This window comes from Protopterus annectens, chromosome 5.part0 (assembly GCF_019279795.1).
Source record: "Protopterus annectens isolate FY-2018-M chromosome 5.part0, PAN1.0, whole genome shotgun sequence".
Classification (NCBI taxonomy): domain Eukaryota; kingdom Metazoa; phylum Chordata; order Ceratodontiformes; family Protopteridae; genus Protopterus; species Protopterus annectens.
Genome location: NC_056735.1, coordinates 356,587,859 through 356,606,718, shown reverse-complemented (window position 1 = coordinate 356,606,718; position 18,860 = coordinate 356,587,859). Strand labels below are relative to the sequence as shown.

Sequence of the window (18,860 nt, the reverse complement as noted above, 5' to 3'; positions counted from 1 at the left end):
CTCGACATACTTTGATCGACCGTTCATGTAATCGGATCCTCCAAATGTTGAAATTTGGAGTTCCGAAATGTTTTGGTCGGCCTTCCTGGTTAGTGTAGCGTGTGACGTAAACACACTACACTGTCAGGAATGGCTTCGTAAGGGGCTGCTTTATTTAATATACAAACTCTGAGATCGCTGTACATTGGGGAAAGGGCAATTTCCCAGTAATCGCTTGCACGATTACTGGGAAATTGCCCTTTCCCCAATGTACAGTGATCTAGGAGTTGGTATATTTAGTTAGGGGGGGTGAGGGGCAAAGCCCCCCACTTTGTTTTAAAAGTATGTGTGTGTGTGTGTGTGTGTGTGTGTGTGTGTGTGTGTGTGTGTGTGTGTGTGTGTGTGTGTGTGTGTGTGTGTGTGTGTGTGTGTGTGTGTGTGTGTTTGAGTGATGTGAGTGTGTAGGGGTTTGTATGAATTGGTTGTGTGCGTGTTGTATGTTTGGAGTGGGACAAACAAAATCCTTCAATTTTGTTTTTTTCAGTGTTTTTGGGTTTCAGTGACATGGTCGAGCAAATCAAAGTATGTCGAGCATGTTGTACTCGACATTTTGATTGCTCGTTCAAGTAATATAGACCCGTTTTATCCAGAACCTCAAAATCACGGAGGAAAAATTCTGCATACTCTAGACATATATAGAAAGCTCAGGTATATCTTGATAGAATTGATTCTTTTAGAAACGCTGATCTGCTGTTTATAGTTTATGATGGGACTAAGAAAGAACAACCTGTCTTGAAATTTCTGATGGCTGTCCTCAGCTGTTGCTTTTTGTTATTCCCACTATGTCAAGTCAGTTACAAGCAGTATCGAGGCGCACACTGAGTGGCTTATCCTCTCTGATGCCATACTGGAAAGGAGTGGTGGACTAAAAACATTCTAGAGGCAACTACTTAGTCCTCTGTTCTTATATTTGCAAAGCCTTACAAACTAATACAGGTGTGTAAGAACTTACTGTAGCTGTTTGAATTCTATACTGCTGCAGTAGCTGAACCCAGCTGTCATCCTCCTTTTCTTTCCTATATATGCGTTTTTTGGGGGGGGTATGAATTTCTTTTGTGTTTATATCTCATCAGAGGTTCAAGATGAGATTGCTTCCTGTTTTTTCAACAAACACTGCTCTCCTAGTCAAAATAAAAGTTAACACATACTGCAACAAAGCAATTTCCTCTTAAAGTTAATTGTTTTTAGTTGCCTTAGCTATAGATATATGAACAGCAGTTTCAGCTTTTGTTCTTACCCCTTGGTTCTTTTTCTTCAAACACAGTCAACTGTTCCAGCAAAATATCTAAGCATTCATCCTTACTTACATAGATTTAAGGCTTTGTTCAGTTATTGTTCCCAATTAAAGCAAATGTTAATTGTCCATTACCTCACCCCCAATGAAAAAAAAGATGGACTTACTTGGCACACTTGTAAGTGCTGCCTCCTCTTTATGTGATATCATCATCTGTAATTCCATTTCTGTGGAAACTGCAGACATTTTTGGAAGCTGTTTGCCTCTTGCTTTTTTTTTACACTGGGAAATGTGTTTCTGTAATTGCCATTGTTTGATTTGAAGTTCACATATTTCTTCTGATGATGCTGACATTGCTGTTGCTGCTCTCCTTGTTACTTCCTTGTTCTTTTGATACCTCTCTATTCCCTGTGATTGGCTCCTGCCCATGCTTTGTTAAAGTTTTGCTTTCTTGCTGTGTTCAACATCTCACTCCAGTGAAGGTGAGTCCTTCCTCTGGAGAAAAGTCATCTTTTGTACCAGTTAATAGCTCAGTGGGTGGGTGTCTTGTCTTCTGCTTCTGAAACACGCGTGCTACTTTCTGTATTTTCATATGCATAACTGTGACCTATGTGCTTCTTGTCTGTGTTGTCTTTGAAATTTTGCATACACCTAAAAAGCATAGCTGAGTTTGTAGACCTTCCTGTGCTAATGACATAATGACTGCAGCTTAACTCTCTTTATTTATATGTGTGTATATATATATATATATATATATATATATATATTTTTTTTTTTTTTTCATTATGAATCCATTTAAATTGAGTTGCTGTTATAGATGCTTAATTTCTGTCAAGTGAATTTAGCATGTTTACTGCTCAGAGGATGATTTTTTTTCAGAGCGAAGAGGATATTTAAAGCAGATTCTGTGCTGTGATTAGACATTTTGAATCATTTTACTGTGATTTAGTAGTTATGTAGACAAAATAAGTTTTTCACTTTAGTGAGACTAATAGTTATTTTCATTGTAGGCAGAGATTGCCTTGGGTACATGAAAGTTCTTCCATTTTATTTATTTTAACATCTTTGTGCATTATATAAGCATGTATATGTATTTGCATATGTATATATTTGTGTATGTGTATATGGTTGCTGTTGGTTTAGTCAACAGGGAGTTTAGTTGACAACTGCTTAGCCAACCGCATTTGATCAACTATGCCGATAGCCGACAGATGTGCGAAGGTATTCCCTTTCTCTAGGGATTGTGCGATCTCCGAGTTAGTATATATATATATATATATATATATATATATATATATATATATAAATAAAATTAGCAGAGGGTGTGAGGGATGCGTTCTTTTTGAGTAATATTAGCGTGCACCAAGAAGCATCCTCTACGCACGTATACTAGGAAGTCTGTTTCCATTGTCATTGTATAGTGCTTTACCTTCAGGATGTCAACATTTGTGTTAATTGACCAACTAAACGTGAATCGTGTGTGTGTGTGCGCGCGCACACAGTCACACCCACGCACACACAGATGCAAGCACGTTTGTGTGTGTTTGGGACAGTACTGTATCAATAAACTAGGAACCACAAGAAAGTAAGACCAGCAAAACTAGTATTCACACCAAACTTGCTGTAGACACAAAATGACAGTGGCTGATATCAAAAAACACTTTATTCCAAAGTTGAGCACTTTCATTCCACCACTTGGAACTTCCTCAAAACAATAAAAAAAAACATACCTTACAATTCATTAAAATAGCAATTCAAAAAGTTGCATGATTTGACAACATCCAGTGCCTCAGTCTTACCTATTACATAATTATTAAATTGGTCAACATTTTGACGACTTAAATGACCCAACTCAGGACTCTTACTTATTTCTATACGTTTATAAAATCCTTTTTCCAAAATATTTTGTACAAAGTTTTCTGAATATCAGCTAAAATTTTCCATTCCTCATTAAACACCTCTGAATTAGAAACCATTCTTGCCAGCCGCACAAACTGGCCTTTAACCATCCCCCTTCTAATACATGGGGTGGATGCTATTGAAGTGCAAAAAAGGAATTTGAGGATGTTAATTTGGATGGATGTTGGACCAATATTTCTGTCCATCATAATCTTTTTTTTTTTTATTTCAACATCCAAAAAAAATGTTTCTCTTTGTCACTGGTGAATGTAAATTTAAAGAAAACTCACAATATTATTAATATATTCTATGAATTCCTGTAATTTGTTGTGTCATTCCATAGGATGAATAGATAATCCTAAAATATTCTGTAAGAACAACCAAGACTCCTTAAAGGAGAGTTCATGACAAAATTCTGTTCCCAAAAACTCATTACAAAATTTGCGAAAATGGGGGCACATGCTGCCCCCATTGCTACTCTAGTTTTCTGTCTAAATAGTTGTCCTTCGAAAAATATAAAGTTATTTTTTTAACACTAATTCCATTAAAGAAATGGCTTTAGTTCTTTCTGTTGAAAAATCTGTACTGCTATATATAGAGTCTTCAAACCATTGGCGTCCGATGTCATGGGGAATCACAGAGTATACATTTTGTGCATTAATTATAAGAAAAATACTCTCAGCTTGAAATGTAACTTCTCAGATTCTTGTTAAAAATTGCCAAGAATCCTTACAAGTATAACACAAATTACTTAACCGTGCTTTATGGGCATTATCCACAAACCTCACTATAAAATATGTTAGCATTGTTGCCTCACAGCAAGAGGTTCTCCGGTTTGATTCTTGGCTGGAGAGCCTTCTGTGCGGAGACTGCATGTCCTCCCTGCGGTCAAGTAAGCTTTAAAGACATATGTGCAAGTAGGGTTCGTGTGTCTTCTGTGAAGGTTGGGCGCCAGGCTGGCAACTCGACACCATAAAAACTCCACTGCCAATCAATCTGAAGATCAGTGATCCACTGTGGTGACCCCTAACAGGGGAAAACCCGAAAGACTTTGTATTGCTCACTATAAAATATGTTTTACGTCTTGTCCCATCAACTATCAGTGTAAGGGGGTATTTTCTAGATCCTTGTGCATTTTAGGAAGACCAAAGATCCCCCACTACCACCATTTTATCATTTTGCACAAAATCAAATTCAGTTTTAGTAATCTGACCCAGTAATAGCATTTCCTCCAATTCTAAATAAATTTTAGTGTAGACTATGTTAACTTAATTTCAGGTCACCTCTTCATAAGTGTCTTCCATTAACATAGCATTCATTTTATTTGAATATTCCTCTCTGTGTATTATAACTAACCCACCCCCCTTGTTTGGTTTCACCACTCTGGTGTTCTTGTCCCCATGTGTCCTTAAGCCATCCATAATTACCATTAGATAAATTCCACCACTTTTTCCTATTAGTTTGTTCTAACAGGTACCTAAAATCAACCTCGCACATTTTTCAAAAACTTGCAGGACATGGTGCACAGGGGGGGATTAAAGGTACTAGATCTATGCACAACATTATCAAAACACTTAGAATTAACATTTGCACACCAAATGGGCAAATTGAGTTTCCTAATTAATCATTTTAATTCAACCAAAATGTTAGTAATACTAGAATGCTTAATAGGCACAAATGTGAGTCCCTTAGAACATTTGCATGTTCAGTTTTAACTACTTCAGAAGAATAATTATACAATTTAAAATCTTTGTATTTGTAAGCAGTTTTAACCAGTCCATTAAAATGGTCACTGTTATTACTGGAACTTGAATTTACCATCTTTGGAACTGTCTCTTCTTTGGTTTCACCCCCTGCTTTTCCAGTAAATTTCCTCGTTGAAGTTGTATCCTTGATTGCCCAAAGCTGAGTGAAGGCGTGCAGTCCTCAGCCATTTGGATCTCCTTAATGCCATTTCATCTAAAGGGGGTCAGTACATTATTGTCTTGAAAATTCAATGGTGGCATATCCACCGCCATTTCTATTGGTTGAAAATCGCTTTCCCTTTCCTGGTTACCTTGGAAACCTGTTGGAGCTGGGTATGCAGTTCCATGTGCATAATCTTCACAAACTTTTTTTCAATTTGTCCATTTTTCTTTTCAAAGTCACATCACAGGATTTGTCTGCCCCCTTAAAGATACCATAGTCCTTGGCATGGAATTGATCAAAGGCAAAGTCATTACATATGATATGGCTTTATCCGGGTTATCAGTGTCATTAGAGAGAGAATCTCTGGATACATTGTTATATTTAACCTTCATTTTCATGATGTCAAAGCCCATTTTGTAAACAGTTCAACAAGATCCTGATGAAATTCTGAGCCTTTAAGGACCCCATTTGGATACTTCTATACTTGCAGTCCTTTTGGAATTCGCTTGAGCTCTATAAATTTAAAAGGCCAGTTTGTGTGGCTGGCAAGAATGATTTCTAATTCAGAGGTGTTTAATGATGAGTGTAAAATTTTAGCTGATATGTTTCATCAAAGAGGATATCCAGTAAACTTTGTGTGAAATATTTTGGAAGAAGTAAAAGGAAAATGATTCAGTGGATTTTCTAAACCCCTTATAGAAATTGGTAAGAATCCTGAGTTGGGTCATTTAAGTAGTCAAAAAGTTGACCAATTAATGTCTGAGGGTCTTAAAGAAAAGGAAAGTAGTGACAGTTTTAAAAGGGCTTTCATTACAAAATTCACATTAGATAGTGTAGTTGTTTCTAATATTTAAACAAAAAATTTAACAATTTTTAAAGGTGATCAGATGGTTCTGGAGAAGGTGGGGTGAAAACATTGTATTGTGTATAAGAAGACAAAGTCTTTCAAAAAATTTTTTTAGAGGGAAGTAATACTTTGTGAGGTGGAAATGAAATGTTGAAGGTACACCAAGGTATGTTCAAACATGGATGTTGCCCTTATTGTGCTCAGATGTAAGGGACAGTTTCCAAATCAGGGATACTACATACAAGTTAAGTGATAAATATTCCCGTATTTCAAAAAGGGTGGGTTGTTTAGCCCAGTGTAAACAGTGTCCAGCATTTTATATTGGATAGACTACGCGGATGCTCAAATAACATATTTATGAGCATTTGTTTGATATTTGTAAATGTAAGACTATCAATGCTTTATGTAAGCATATTGAGAGAGAGGGCACACTCAGTTTTTTGTTTATGGTTGTTGAACGAGTAAGGAAGGATCCCCAGGGAGTAATTACAGATGAACTTCTTGAAAAACGGCAATTAGAATAGCACTTAAAATTAGATGTCACAAATCCCCTCTGGTTAAATGAATCATGTTCTTTTTATTGTATTTTAAAGTTAAAATACTATAATGGCTGAATATGCATTTCATTTTCAATTGGTTTTAATTAATTGTTAGATTTTTCCAATTTAATAATTATGTAGTAGGTAAGATCAAGGCATTGGATGTTGTGTAATCATGTGACTTTTTGAATTGCTATTTTAATGAATTGTAAGGTTTTTTTTTATTGTTCTGAAGAAGTTCCAAGTGATGGAATAAAAGTGCTCAGCTTTGGAATAAAGTTTTTTTTTTTTTTTTTTTTTTATATCAAGCCGTTGTCAGTTGTGTCTACAGCAAGTTTGGTGTGATTACAGTACTGTATCACAAACACAGTTGACAGTACCATTTCCCAAATTCTTCAGGTTACTGATTCCTGAAAAGTTACCTTGGGCTTTGGTCCCAGTGTTGGATATTTCTGTAATGACTGCAGTAAGAAAATTAAGTATGTAAACTTCTCGTTAACTTTGCTTTAAAAACATTTATTACTCTTCTCAGATAATTGCACTTCATGATATATATAGAACCGTTTCAAACTTCTGTGGTTTTATAGCACATAAATTTAATGCAGGGGCTTCCATTACGAATAGTATGTGTCAGGTTTTAGTATGTTAACTGCAGAAATGTCTGGTAGTGGTGACATTCTCCAAGTATTATTGCAGATGCTAGTTTTTCTCTTTGCATGCACGTTCACCATTTTTTTTGTTCATTTGACATAGGAATGTGAATATTGAAGTGTAACCTATTTATTTTTTTTTAACTTTTATACTGCAGACTTTTCTGAATATGTTTGTTGACAGCAATCAAGATGCACGAAGAAGTTCAGTAAATGAAGATGATAATCCACCATCTCCTATTGGAGGAGATATGATGGATTCATTAATGTCACAGCTTCAGCCACAACAGCAGGTACTTTTTTCTGTGTTATTTCTGTCCTTGTGCCTACCCACAGTCAAGCCTTCCCTCGATCGGACAAAGCATATTCATCTGCAGCTCTGGAAATTCCACCTGGAACCGAGGCAAGGGCTTTCCAATTTGGAGGGTGTGCTGATATAGGCAACTATAATGGTGCTTTGTGCTTTCATTGACATCCTGGCAATTACAGTATTTTGATGCTGTCTCCCTAAAACCTGCGGGAAGGGGGGTTGTGCAAACTCTTATCACCATCATAGCTTACAGTGTCCTCCCTTTTCAAGTGCATACATCTGCACACTCGGTTTGAATGTTACCACCCATTAGTGGCTGTTTAGTGAGCTTAATGACTGCTCCCAGGCAACCTCTCCATATTGCTGCCCCTCCTCTAAGGAGAAAGCATCAGTATGTACAGCTGATTCTGCCCCTTCTTCCCCAGGATGGGCCTGTTCATCCTCAAAATAAATGTTAAGCACTTGAACCATTAGTCAAAATTTGGTCACCTGAACTGTGATCAGGGTTTTATCTCTATGCATCATTGGTGCTGGCACATAGCAGTAGGTAAAACATAAACTACTACACTAAATGAAAAAAAAAAAAAAAAAAAAAAACTAATATAAACAAATAAAAACCTGGCAGACTGAGGAAAGGTAAAAATCAGCACAATGAAATCAATATTAGGACTTGCAGACTGAAATGGTAACGAGCTACATTTATTAGACCGTAAAGGATAAAGGATAAATGCTTCCGTCCTTTTACATAGGACTTCATCGGTTAATAAAAATATTCCAAACACTTGTATTTAAAACCCCCTCCACGAATCACATGATCCAAAAGGATACAAAATAACCTTTCCATTAAAGACATATCTCATTATTCCTTTAAAAGCACATAACAGTACATAAACTTATAAAATGCAAAACAAATAACTATAAAAATGTAAAAGTATATGTAAATATATACACACATACATATTTTAATTGAATATTATTAAATATTAAATAAAAAGGAAAACTTAATTTATCTAGAAAGTGATTTCATCCTTAAAACACAGTTAACCACACAGTATTCATTTAACCCACGACAAACATATGCATTTAGGTAGAGTTGCAAAGATAATTCCTTCTGTTCTAAAAGCAAAGAACTAGAACCACCCCTTATTCCTTCTTCTTTCTTCTATGCAGTCAATAGCCATAAATTTAAAAGTGTGACCCTCACATTCCACCACATGTTTAGCAAGTGTATTATTCACCTTGCCTGTCTTAATACTTATACTCATGTTGATATATCTGCTCCCTGAGCCGTCTATCGGTTTTGCCCATGCAAAAACATGTGCAACATTGACAGAGGGCCACATATACTACTCTTTGTGTTTCCCAATTAAACTTCCCTCGAATCCGGTATTCTTCCCCCCAATCTCAGTTTGTCCCTACTGTAATTAATGTACAGAATGAACAAAAAACACATTTCTTCATTAATGAACCCTTCTTTGTAGTCCCTGTATCTTCCAATAAGTTTTTAAAGATCCTAACCCCGACCACTCTTGGTTCTCATCCCCACTTTACTTTTAACATTCTGATCCTCAGTAAACAAAACCTAATTTTTATTTAAATTCTGTCCAATCATTCTCATATCCAAACAAAATGTGGTGATAAAATTCATGTTAAACTCCTCCTTACTCCTAATTATTGATGTTTTTAACTCATCAGTATCACCCCCCACCTTCACCATTCAAGATGGATTTTAAATAAACGTGTGCTCTGTTATTGCTCACTTATAAAAATAATTCATGCAGCAAATCCAATGGGTATCCTCTTTTTGTAAACATTCCAATAAGTGTATTACACTCCTCGATAAGTTGTTGGTCCAGAGAAACCATTCTGGCCGCTCAAACTAACTGGCCTTTCACTGTGGATTTTTTTTGATGTAATGGATGTACACTAGCAAAATGAAGGAAGCTATTAGAAAAAGTCTCCTTCGTATGAATTTTTAATGTAAACCTTTGGTTATCCGTATCTTTTTTCAAACATACATCCAGCTACAGTGCTTAGTCAGTTTTTACCTCACAAGTAAAGAAAAGGAAATCAGTTGTGTTAATATAATTCATAAAATGTACTATATTTGCTTTTTTATCCCTCCAGTGATTATCATTTTTCTGCATTTTTTTGCTGTCTTTAGCTAATTCCGCCTAAAACGCCAATTTTTTAGAGTTTCTGTGATTTAAAAAGCTTGTTTCAGCTACATATTGTACTTATTTTACTGCCTGCACTTTAACAAAGTCATTTTTGTGTTTAAATTACCTGTTTAACTGTTGTAGGCTACACACTCAAGTGTGATAGCCATTTCTGTGCATTTAAAGTGTTTTTTTATTGTATCTGCTTTATTTTCTGAAAAAAAATATATACTTGTTTTCCCACCTTTCTAAGCTAGTTTAGTCCAGTTTTCAGGTTAGTGCTGAATTCAGGGCTGTGTTACAAGTTTCTGTGTTTGCCCATACCTTACTTGGATAAAAGGAAGTTTCTCTGTTCACTGTGAGAGAGGGAGCTTTGAGCAGCCTATCTGTCCCTGGAGGCGTGGTTTCAGCCCAGTAATTAGTAGTTTATTGGCCATTTTGGGCTAATTTCTATCTCTTTCATTTCCCTGCTATAAAACCCGCATTTCAGTGGTTTTGCTCGCCGGGCAGCACCAGTTTGCTAGGGTATAACTATTCCCGGCTCCACAAAGTGTACTCTTCAATTTTTCCCTTGGAACTAGACAAACTTTCAACTTAAACACTCAAATCATTCACTTCTCATCCCTGCACTTTCCCAAAACTCATAGCAAGCACTAATAAACCTTAGCACTAGACCCCCCTATACTGTAGAGAAGAACAAGGCTCTCTGTTCGACCTTACCAGCCAATCAGTAAAACAGTTCACTGTACCTATCCAGGCATGTCCAAAGGGCAGTTTCAGGTGTACTCTCCAGTCCAACTGGTGAATCTGGGCATTTTGAGGCAATGTTACAATTGCCTCATGTGCACAGACAACCCTCTCCTCCTACCACCAAACACTAATACATGAGAGAGATGCAATTATACAGCCAAACTGGAGGCTAAGCTCTCTCAACCCAAGACTGGACCAGGCAGTCAAGAGGAGAAGGGAATTACTTGCATCACACCACCAGTCTCACATAGACCTATGAAACCAGCACTGGCAAAAAACACACACAAATACACAAAAACATACTCGGAGGCTCTAAATAAAAATTTGCAAAAGCAACAGAGACCTCCAAAGTAGACATCCAAGCAACCTCCACCCCCCCCCCCCAACACAAACCATGAAACACATACTTCACAAAAAAAAAGTGTGCCACACAATCACAGCCCTTAAGGCAAAATAACATACCCAACACACTTGTAATAGGTGACTCTATACTCAGGCACACTGACGTCCCACTCACTAGGCTGAACAAGGAGACGGTTACTGTTAGTTGCCTGTCGGGTGCCAGGATCCGCCACATAACACAAGCACTCGGGTCACTCCAGAACAAGTACAGATATGACTCTGTCATTGTCCGTGTTGGTGTGAGTGACCTGAGCCATACCTCACTGGACTACATGAAAAGAGACATGGAGGAGCTCTCTTATCACGTAGCCCTGGCTGGTATTACCCTGACGCTGAGTAGCATCCTGCCCTCACCAAGAATTATACCACGGTATAGAGAAAAAATTATCAATTTCAACAATTGGCTAAGCGTCTGGTGTCATTCAAAGGGGATCCAGTGTCTGTCAGCCTGGGATGACATTCTTGACAAGCCACACTGCTTTACTAGAGACTGCTTGCACCTGTCACCCTTAGGCTTTCGAATACTAGCCAAGGCTTTTGCCACCCCCATAGTGCCTTTTTTAGGCAAGGCTCAAAAGACAAACCCACCGCCGTAAATAGCACAAGTAGCAAAAAACTGAGGGTAATGCTGCTCAATGCCAGAAGTCTAAACCTCAAAATGCACGCACTCTAGACACTCCTCAGTATGGAGAAAATCAATATATGTGCAGTAACAGAACCTGGTTTAAGGTTGCAAAGAGCACCCCAGCACTACCAGGCTACAACTCATACCATACAGTTCGGCCACAAAACCCGGACCGAAATACAAAAGGCGGGGGAGTATCCATATTCATCAAGGATACCCACACCTGCAGGTTAGTGGCACAGCACGATGCTTCAGAGATCATTCACGTGCAACTAACAACGGGCAAAACTGCTATTCAAATTATAGCTTGCTACAGATCACCCACCATGTCCAAGGACCCCCACTCCGCATTTGGAAACACTGGGAAACATAAAGGTCCTACCAAACATCCTGATATTGGATGATTTCAATTATCCAAACATTAACTGGGAGAACTACTCAAGTACGAACTCCCTGGCCCAACATTTCCTAGAATTTATAAACTCAAATGCCCTGGATCAACTGGTTAACACCCCCACCAGAGGTGACAACATATTGGACCTGGTCATCACCAACATGGGCGACCGGTGTTCCACACCGGAGGTCAACCCCTCACTGGTTAGATCTGACCATAAACTAATCACTCTGGATATTCACATTCCACCACCACCCCCGGTCAAAGAAACCACCGTGAAAATTTTTTCAAAAGCAAACTTCACGTTACTTAAGACCAAGGTGGGAAGTTTCAAAGCCCCCATGCTAAAGGATAACGCTGTCCAAGCTGCAAAATCCTTTACTAATGCACTCTACGGGCACCTACAAGAATGCATGGATCGTGCTATCCCAAACAAAACCAAGACTCACTCCTCCAAGAAAAGGAAACAAGTCTGGTGGACCCCTGCCATACAATAAAAGGAGGAAACTAGTACAGAAAAGAGTAAAATCCCAAGAAGAGAAGACATCCCTGATCAGTGTCAGCAAGAAACTACGTTCCCTCATAAAATCACCCAAGGCTAGCTTCGAAAGAAAAATTGCCATGGAATCTAAAGATAATCACAAGGCATTCTTTAGCTATGTATGTAGCAAGAATCTAAGGGCAATTCTCAGATCTGCTCGGAGTTAGTGCAGAATGGTACAAAATACACTGAACCGACTGATATAGCCAACATCCTGGCAGACATGTTTAGTGCAAACTTCACCCCCAAAAGGGCCCATAACTATACCAGAGGAATGTAGTGCCCCTGAAATCACAGACACTCAGGTTAAAACAGCCCTCTCCAAAGCCAAAAACACATAATCAATGGGACCGGACGGTGCCCCAGGCTGCGTCCTACATGAGCTCAAAGATGAACTAATCCCTCACCTAAACACACTGTTTAAACTCAGCCTCTCCACAGGCTACGTGCCCACAGAGTGGCGCACAGCACCGGTTATTCCACTCCACAAAGGTGGAGCCACAACAGACCCCGGGAACTATCGCCCTGTAAGCCTGACTAGCTTGGTCTGCAAAGCTATGGAGCGCATCATCATGAATCTCATTAACAGAGACATTGGAAACCTCCAAACACTGGACCCAGCCCAGTTTGGCTTTAAGGGCAGATCATGCCTCCTAAATCTGGTGGACTTCTTTGAGACAGATACCAAGGCTATAGACGAGAGAAAGGTGGTACACACAGCCTACCTAGACCTTGCAGTGGCCTTCGACACCATTCCCCACTCAGGTATTACGGACAAGCTCACCAGCCTGAACATAAACCCCCTATGTCACAAGATGGGTTGCAAACTGGCTCACGGACAGAATCCACATGGTAAGAGTTGCAGGAGCTAGTTCTGACTGTAAACCGGTTACAAGTGGTGTTCCCCAGGGCTCAGTCCTAGGACCCCCTCCTGTTTGGCATATACCTCTCAGAGGTACAGGAAAGCACAGGAGGACTATGGCTCACCAAGTTCACAGACGACTGCAAACTAGGGGCTATAATTGACTCTCCGGCTGACACAGACATCCTCCAAAAGGTTCTCACTGAGACAGATACATGGTGTCAAGCTAAATGCCAAAAAGTGCATAGTCATCGCCTTTGGAAAAAACAAATTACCCACAAACTACCACATAGGTGGTAGCCCCCTAAATACGGAAGACATAATAAGGGATCTGGGGACCCAAGTAGATAGTAACTTCTCCTTTGATAATCACATTGCCAAAGTGGTTAGAAAATCCTTCTATGTGGCCCACCTAATCACAAAAGGGTTTGCATCCAGATCGAAAGAGGTCATTGGGCCCCTCTATGCATCACTCATCAGACCCATCATAGAGTACAATGCCCCATTTGGGATGTACCTTACAAGACACCTGCAACAACCGGAAAGACCACAGAAGTTCCTCACCGAGGATCACTGGCCTCAAGCAGATGCCCTATGCAGCTCGACTGAAGAAACTCCAGCTGTACTCTGTTGCATACCGCCTACTCAGAGGTGATCTCTGCCTGACATACAAGGCCATGTCCAACCCAGAATTGATGGACATGCTCCACCTAAAGAAAACCATATCCCCTCGAGCCACACGCTCCAGGGATCTAAACCTTACCACAACAATAAATAGGATGTGCTGGAGGGATAGATTCCTGTCCCAGAGACTTCCCATGCTCTGGAACAAGATTCCAATCTGCATTAGGCAGAGCTCCTCGCTAACCCTCTTCAAGAGAAACCTTGATGAGTGGATGGGAAACAGAAAGTTTACCCCAGGGATCACTTCAATGGCTCTGCTGAACAGTGGCACAGGGAACTAATCTAAGAGGGTGGCGAAAGCCAACACATTCCGGCTAGGCTTATAAATGCCTTCGGGCAGATAGCCTAGTACCTACCTATGAACCTATAAAATAAACATGTCATCCAAGTAACGGGTACATAGATATCTTGCTTATCAGGTTATTGCCAAAAATACATTTCCTTTCCCACTGAGCCATTAAGATGTTAGCAAAAGTAGCTCCCACAAGAGAACCCAATACTACTCCCATTTTTTGTAAATAAAATTAACCTGCACAAGTCAAATAATTATTGCTAAGCAAGTTAGCCGTGGTGGTGCAGCGGTAACGTTGTTGCCGCACAGCAAGAGGTTCTCCTGTTCGATTCTCAGCTGGAGTGCCTTCTGTGTGGAGTCTGCATGTCCTCCCCACGGTCAAGTGGCATTCGAAATGCATGTGTGAATGGGTGTACCTCCGCTGAAGGTTGGGCGTCGGGCTGGCAACTCGGCACCATAAAAATCTACTGCCAATCATTAGTGGACCAGAGTTCCGCTGTGCCAACCCCTAACCAGGAAAAGCCTAAAAAACAAACAACTAAATTGAAAAGTTCTTCATAAAGATTTATCTTCTCTTGTGTAAAACCTTTATTTAATAAAAAATCAGTCATCCATTGAATGCCTACATCTTTGGGGATGACTGTATATAGGTCTTTAATATTAGTAGTCAGAAATATTTCTTCTTTCAAATCCAGACTATTAATACTCAAAGAAAAGTCCAAGAATCTTTACATATTTGTTTTTCATCTTGAAGTGCCTCTTTTAACCTACTATTCAAAAACTTTGCTCATGCATATGTAATAGATTGTCTTCCATCTATTATTGGTTGTAAGAGTGGGTCATTTAAATTCTTATGGATTTTGGGGGTACTGAAAATAACCGGGATTAAGGGGACGTCATATAGAAATAGAAGGGTCTGTATCACTTCGTCGAAACGGCAGAAGTCCGAAAACCATATGTTTAAACTTCTAACCTCGAAGTGCAAAATCATCGAAGGCTTAGAACAGCGATTTTTTTTCTCAGGGGAAAAAAATGCTGTTCCAAGAAACACAAACACAACACAAGCACACCAAAAAAACAGCAATCCACACACATACACTTAAAATCCTACATCTAACCCTACACTAAACTGTACATACACTACTATCTATCCACTTACCTTAACCCAACCCTAAGGTCCGTCACTATCGCACACTCACCTGACCCGCGCCCTAACCCTAACTCACCTTCCCACCCTAAAGTCTGTCACTATCCCACCCTAACCCTAACGTCCACACAATCACACACTTACCTGAACCCGACCCGTAACTTTCCACCACAGTGCTGAAAATCGCGAAGCCACAGAAACGGCCCACCAAATTCTTTCCCTGGGAAAGAATTCGGTGTTCCGTGGCTTCGCTATAATCAGTTTTCGAACTTCACAGTTTGAACATATGGTGTTCGAACTGCTGAAGTTTTGACGAACTGATAGGAACCCCAAATAGTTATATAAATCGACATCAGTACTGTGCTCTATAACCATAACTTTTAATTGCATGTAAATCCTCATATATACATTTACTTGGGCTTTAGAAACTAATTTATAGGTATCCATTTCTAAAATTTTAAACATCTTGTTATAATCATGAGCATCCATTGTGACCTTTATGGTTTAATAAATGTAGTTAGTTATTGTTTGTCTGCAAGTCTTAATATTGATTTCATCGTGTTGATTTTTACCTTTCCACAGTCTGCCGGGTTTTTATTTGTTTACATAGCAGTAGGTAATTAGTTGCATTGTATAACAGTTAAACTGTGGCAAAGTCAGATGAGATCTGAGCAGGGAGTTGTAGATCCCCCCAGTCCTTGAAAGTATTTCTTCTTTGTAAGGTAAGTGTCAAAAACAAAAGGTTGTTGATTTTCTTTTTATAAAGAATATTACATTTAAATGGAGATGCTTTCTTAAATGTTCAGATGCCATGGGTTGCTGTCCAACAAAAAACAAAGGGTGCATTAATTTTGGACATTAACACAGTGTGCTGAATGAGACCTGGGTCTGCAGCTACTAACTAGTATTTAAAAAGTAACACCACTTTCTATTAATGTATTTTTTTATCAGCATGGAATAAAGTGTTTATTTAGGTTTATAGGAGGATCTGCAATATCTAAATATCTGACTTTTTTTGGAACTGTGAGCGTTGAGTTTTGGAATAATTGACAAATGTAAGCTTGATATACCTTCAAAGAAGTAAGTTAAAGAAGCTGTTATTAACGTGAAATGGCTAATCACATGCATCAGATGGCTTTATAACAACTTTTCATAAAAAGTGTGATTTTATTTGTCCAGTTGTTGAGTAAATAGCTTTTAGATCTTTACTAAACCACCATTCTCATACAGTGTTTATTCCTAAACCTAACACTAAGCTTAGTCTAATTAAAACTACTGCTATATATATATATATATATATATATATATATATATATATATATATGTATATGTATTTATATATATATATATATATATATATATATATATATATATATATATATATATATATATACATATATATATATATAAACTGATGTTAACGTGGATGCTCTTGTTTTGGCTGACAAGAATCCACTATTAGAATGTAAACATAGGCATAGGCCAACTAGGCGGCTGCCTAGGGCGCCACTCTGGCAGGGGTGCTTTTCCAGTATTTATTTGGTGTAGGTAGACCAAGATGGGGGGGGCACCAGGTAGTGTGGTTGGGGGCACCATGGAGCCCTTTTGCCTAGGGCGCCAGTTGACCTAAGGCCGCTCCTGAATGTAAACTAAGTATAACCATGTCATTGTGGCCTTTTGAAGGGAATATCGACACATGATAACAGTATAATTCCATAAAAGTTAAATATTGTGACAGCTGCAATGTCAGTATTAAGATTACTGCAGATCTCCTTATAAGCTTAAACAAACCCTTTTCTCTCTCTTTAGTTTCACTGTGATATCAGGATTAACTGGCGCATATATTCTTGCAAGTTTGAGCAAATTAGTTGCATTCAGATTGAGAATTGTTATTAGAGACTGTATCCTAGTATTCAAGCAGCTTCATTTGTACAGTGATTTTAACTCACTGGAGACACTTCTGATATTCTTGACAAACAGTATATGTATTTATTTATTTGCAGTTTGTTTGCCAGGATGGTCCATTGGGCCACAGGGAGCCCATTTTCAATGGAGTCCTGGGGAGAAAAGCTCCAAAACAGTACAGCATTATAAAATTACATCATAACATGCAAAAATTAAGAAAACATATACAATTATTACATGAGACTTAGAAAAATGCATGGTAACAACAGTTGCAGAAAATAGGCAATTGAGGGAGCTGATACTTGAAAAATTCCTCACTAACAAATTAAGGAGGTGGAGAGACCCTGGAGAGGTGGAGATATGCTCTAGAGAGAAGAGGAATGAAGGTCAGCAGGACTAAACCAGAACATATGTGTGTGAATGAGAGGGAGGAGAGAGGAATGGTGAGGATGCAGGGAGTAGAGGTGGCGAAGGTGGATGAGTTTAAATACTTGGGATCAACAGTTCAGAGTAATGGTGAGTGTGGAAGAGAGGTGAAGAAGAGAGTACAGGCAGGATGGAGTGGGTGGAGAAGAGTGTCAGGAGTGATTTGTGACAGACAAGTATCAGTAAGAGTGAAAGGGAAGGTCTACAAGAGGGTATTGAGACCAGCTATGTTATATGGGTTGGAGACAGTGGCATTGACAAAAAGGCAGGAGTCCGAGCTTGACGTGGCAGAGTTGAAGATGTTAAGATTTGCACTGGGTGTGACAAGGATGGACAGGATTAGGAATAAGTATATTAGAGGGTCAGCCCAGTTTGGAAGGTTTGGAGACAAAGCCAGAGAGGCAAGATTACGTTGGTTTGGACATGTGCTGAGGAGGGATGCAGAGTATATTGGGAAAAAGATGCTAAGGATGAAGCTGCCAGGTAACAGGAAAAGAGGAAGGCCTAAGACAACGTTTATGGATGTGGTAAGAGAGGACATGCAGGTGGTTGGTGTGACAGAGCAAGATGCAGAAGACAGGAAGAAATTGAAACACTTGATCTGCTGTGGCAACCCCTGACGGGAGCAGCTGAAAGAAGAAGTGGAGCAGATGTACTTATTACAGAAATTATATGGTTAGTGGAGACTATTAGCAGATGTAATTAGCTGTAGTGAGCAGTAAAGTCAAGGAAATTATGTAGGATGGGAGCAAGAGCATTCCCATTGTGAGGTTAGATATGAATGAAGTATGGTTTTGAAAATAGAGTCTGTTAGTGGTACGGATAAGTGGTAGGAGAGAATTCCAGTGGCGTGCAAGGCAGAAGGTTAGAAGATGTTTGCTTGGAGGGTGTGCAGGTTTATGTAGCTCTGTTAGATTTTGGAAGTTGGATCAAAGATGTCTGTTAGGTAAATGCATTTGGAAGGTAGAGGCAAGGGAGGGACAGAGAGTGGGGCTGAAAATGAGTTTATGTGCTTGGATAAGTCGAATATAGGTAAGATAATTGGGCAAATCAAGCCATTTCAGTTGGTGAAGGGAAATGCACTGATGGGTATTTGATCTGTGGCCAGTTGCAAATTTATAGATTTTATGGTAGCAGGAGGAGAGTTTTGACTTGAGTGAGGATTGCAGATTAGTAAAGAATAGATGGTTCCATACATAAGGGAAGGGATAAAGTATGTGTTAACAAGAACGAGCCTGGTGGAGGGA

At 39.0% G+C, this 18,860-nt stretch overlaps 1 protein-coding gene across 1 annotated transcript in view; it reads left to right on the top strand.

The window, feature by feature from the left end:
- The window catches only part of MED14 (mediator complex subunit 14), a 1,872,212-nt gene that overhangs the window by 1,532,744 nt on the left and 320,608 nt on the right, over positions 1–18,860 (top strand). Inside the window, exon 20 of the mRNA XM_044071834.1 lies at positions 7,275–7,409. Within this exon, the coding sequence (XP_043927769.1) occupies positions 7,275–7,409 (135 nt within the window). The remainder of the gene's footprint in view (positions 1–7,274; positions 7,410–18,860) is intronic.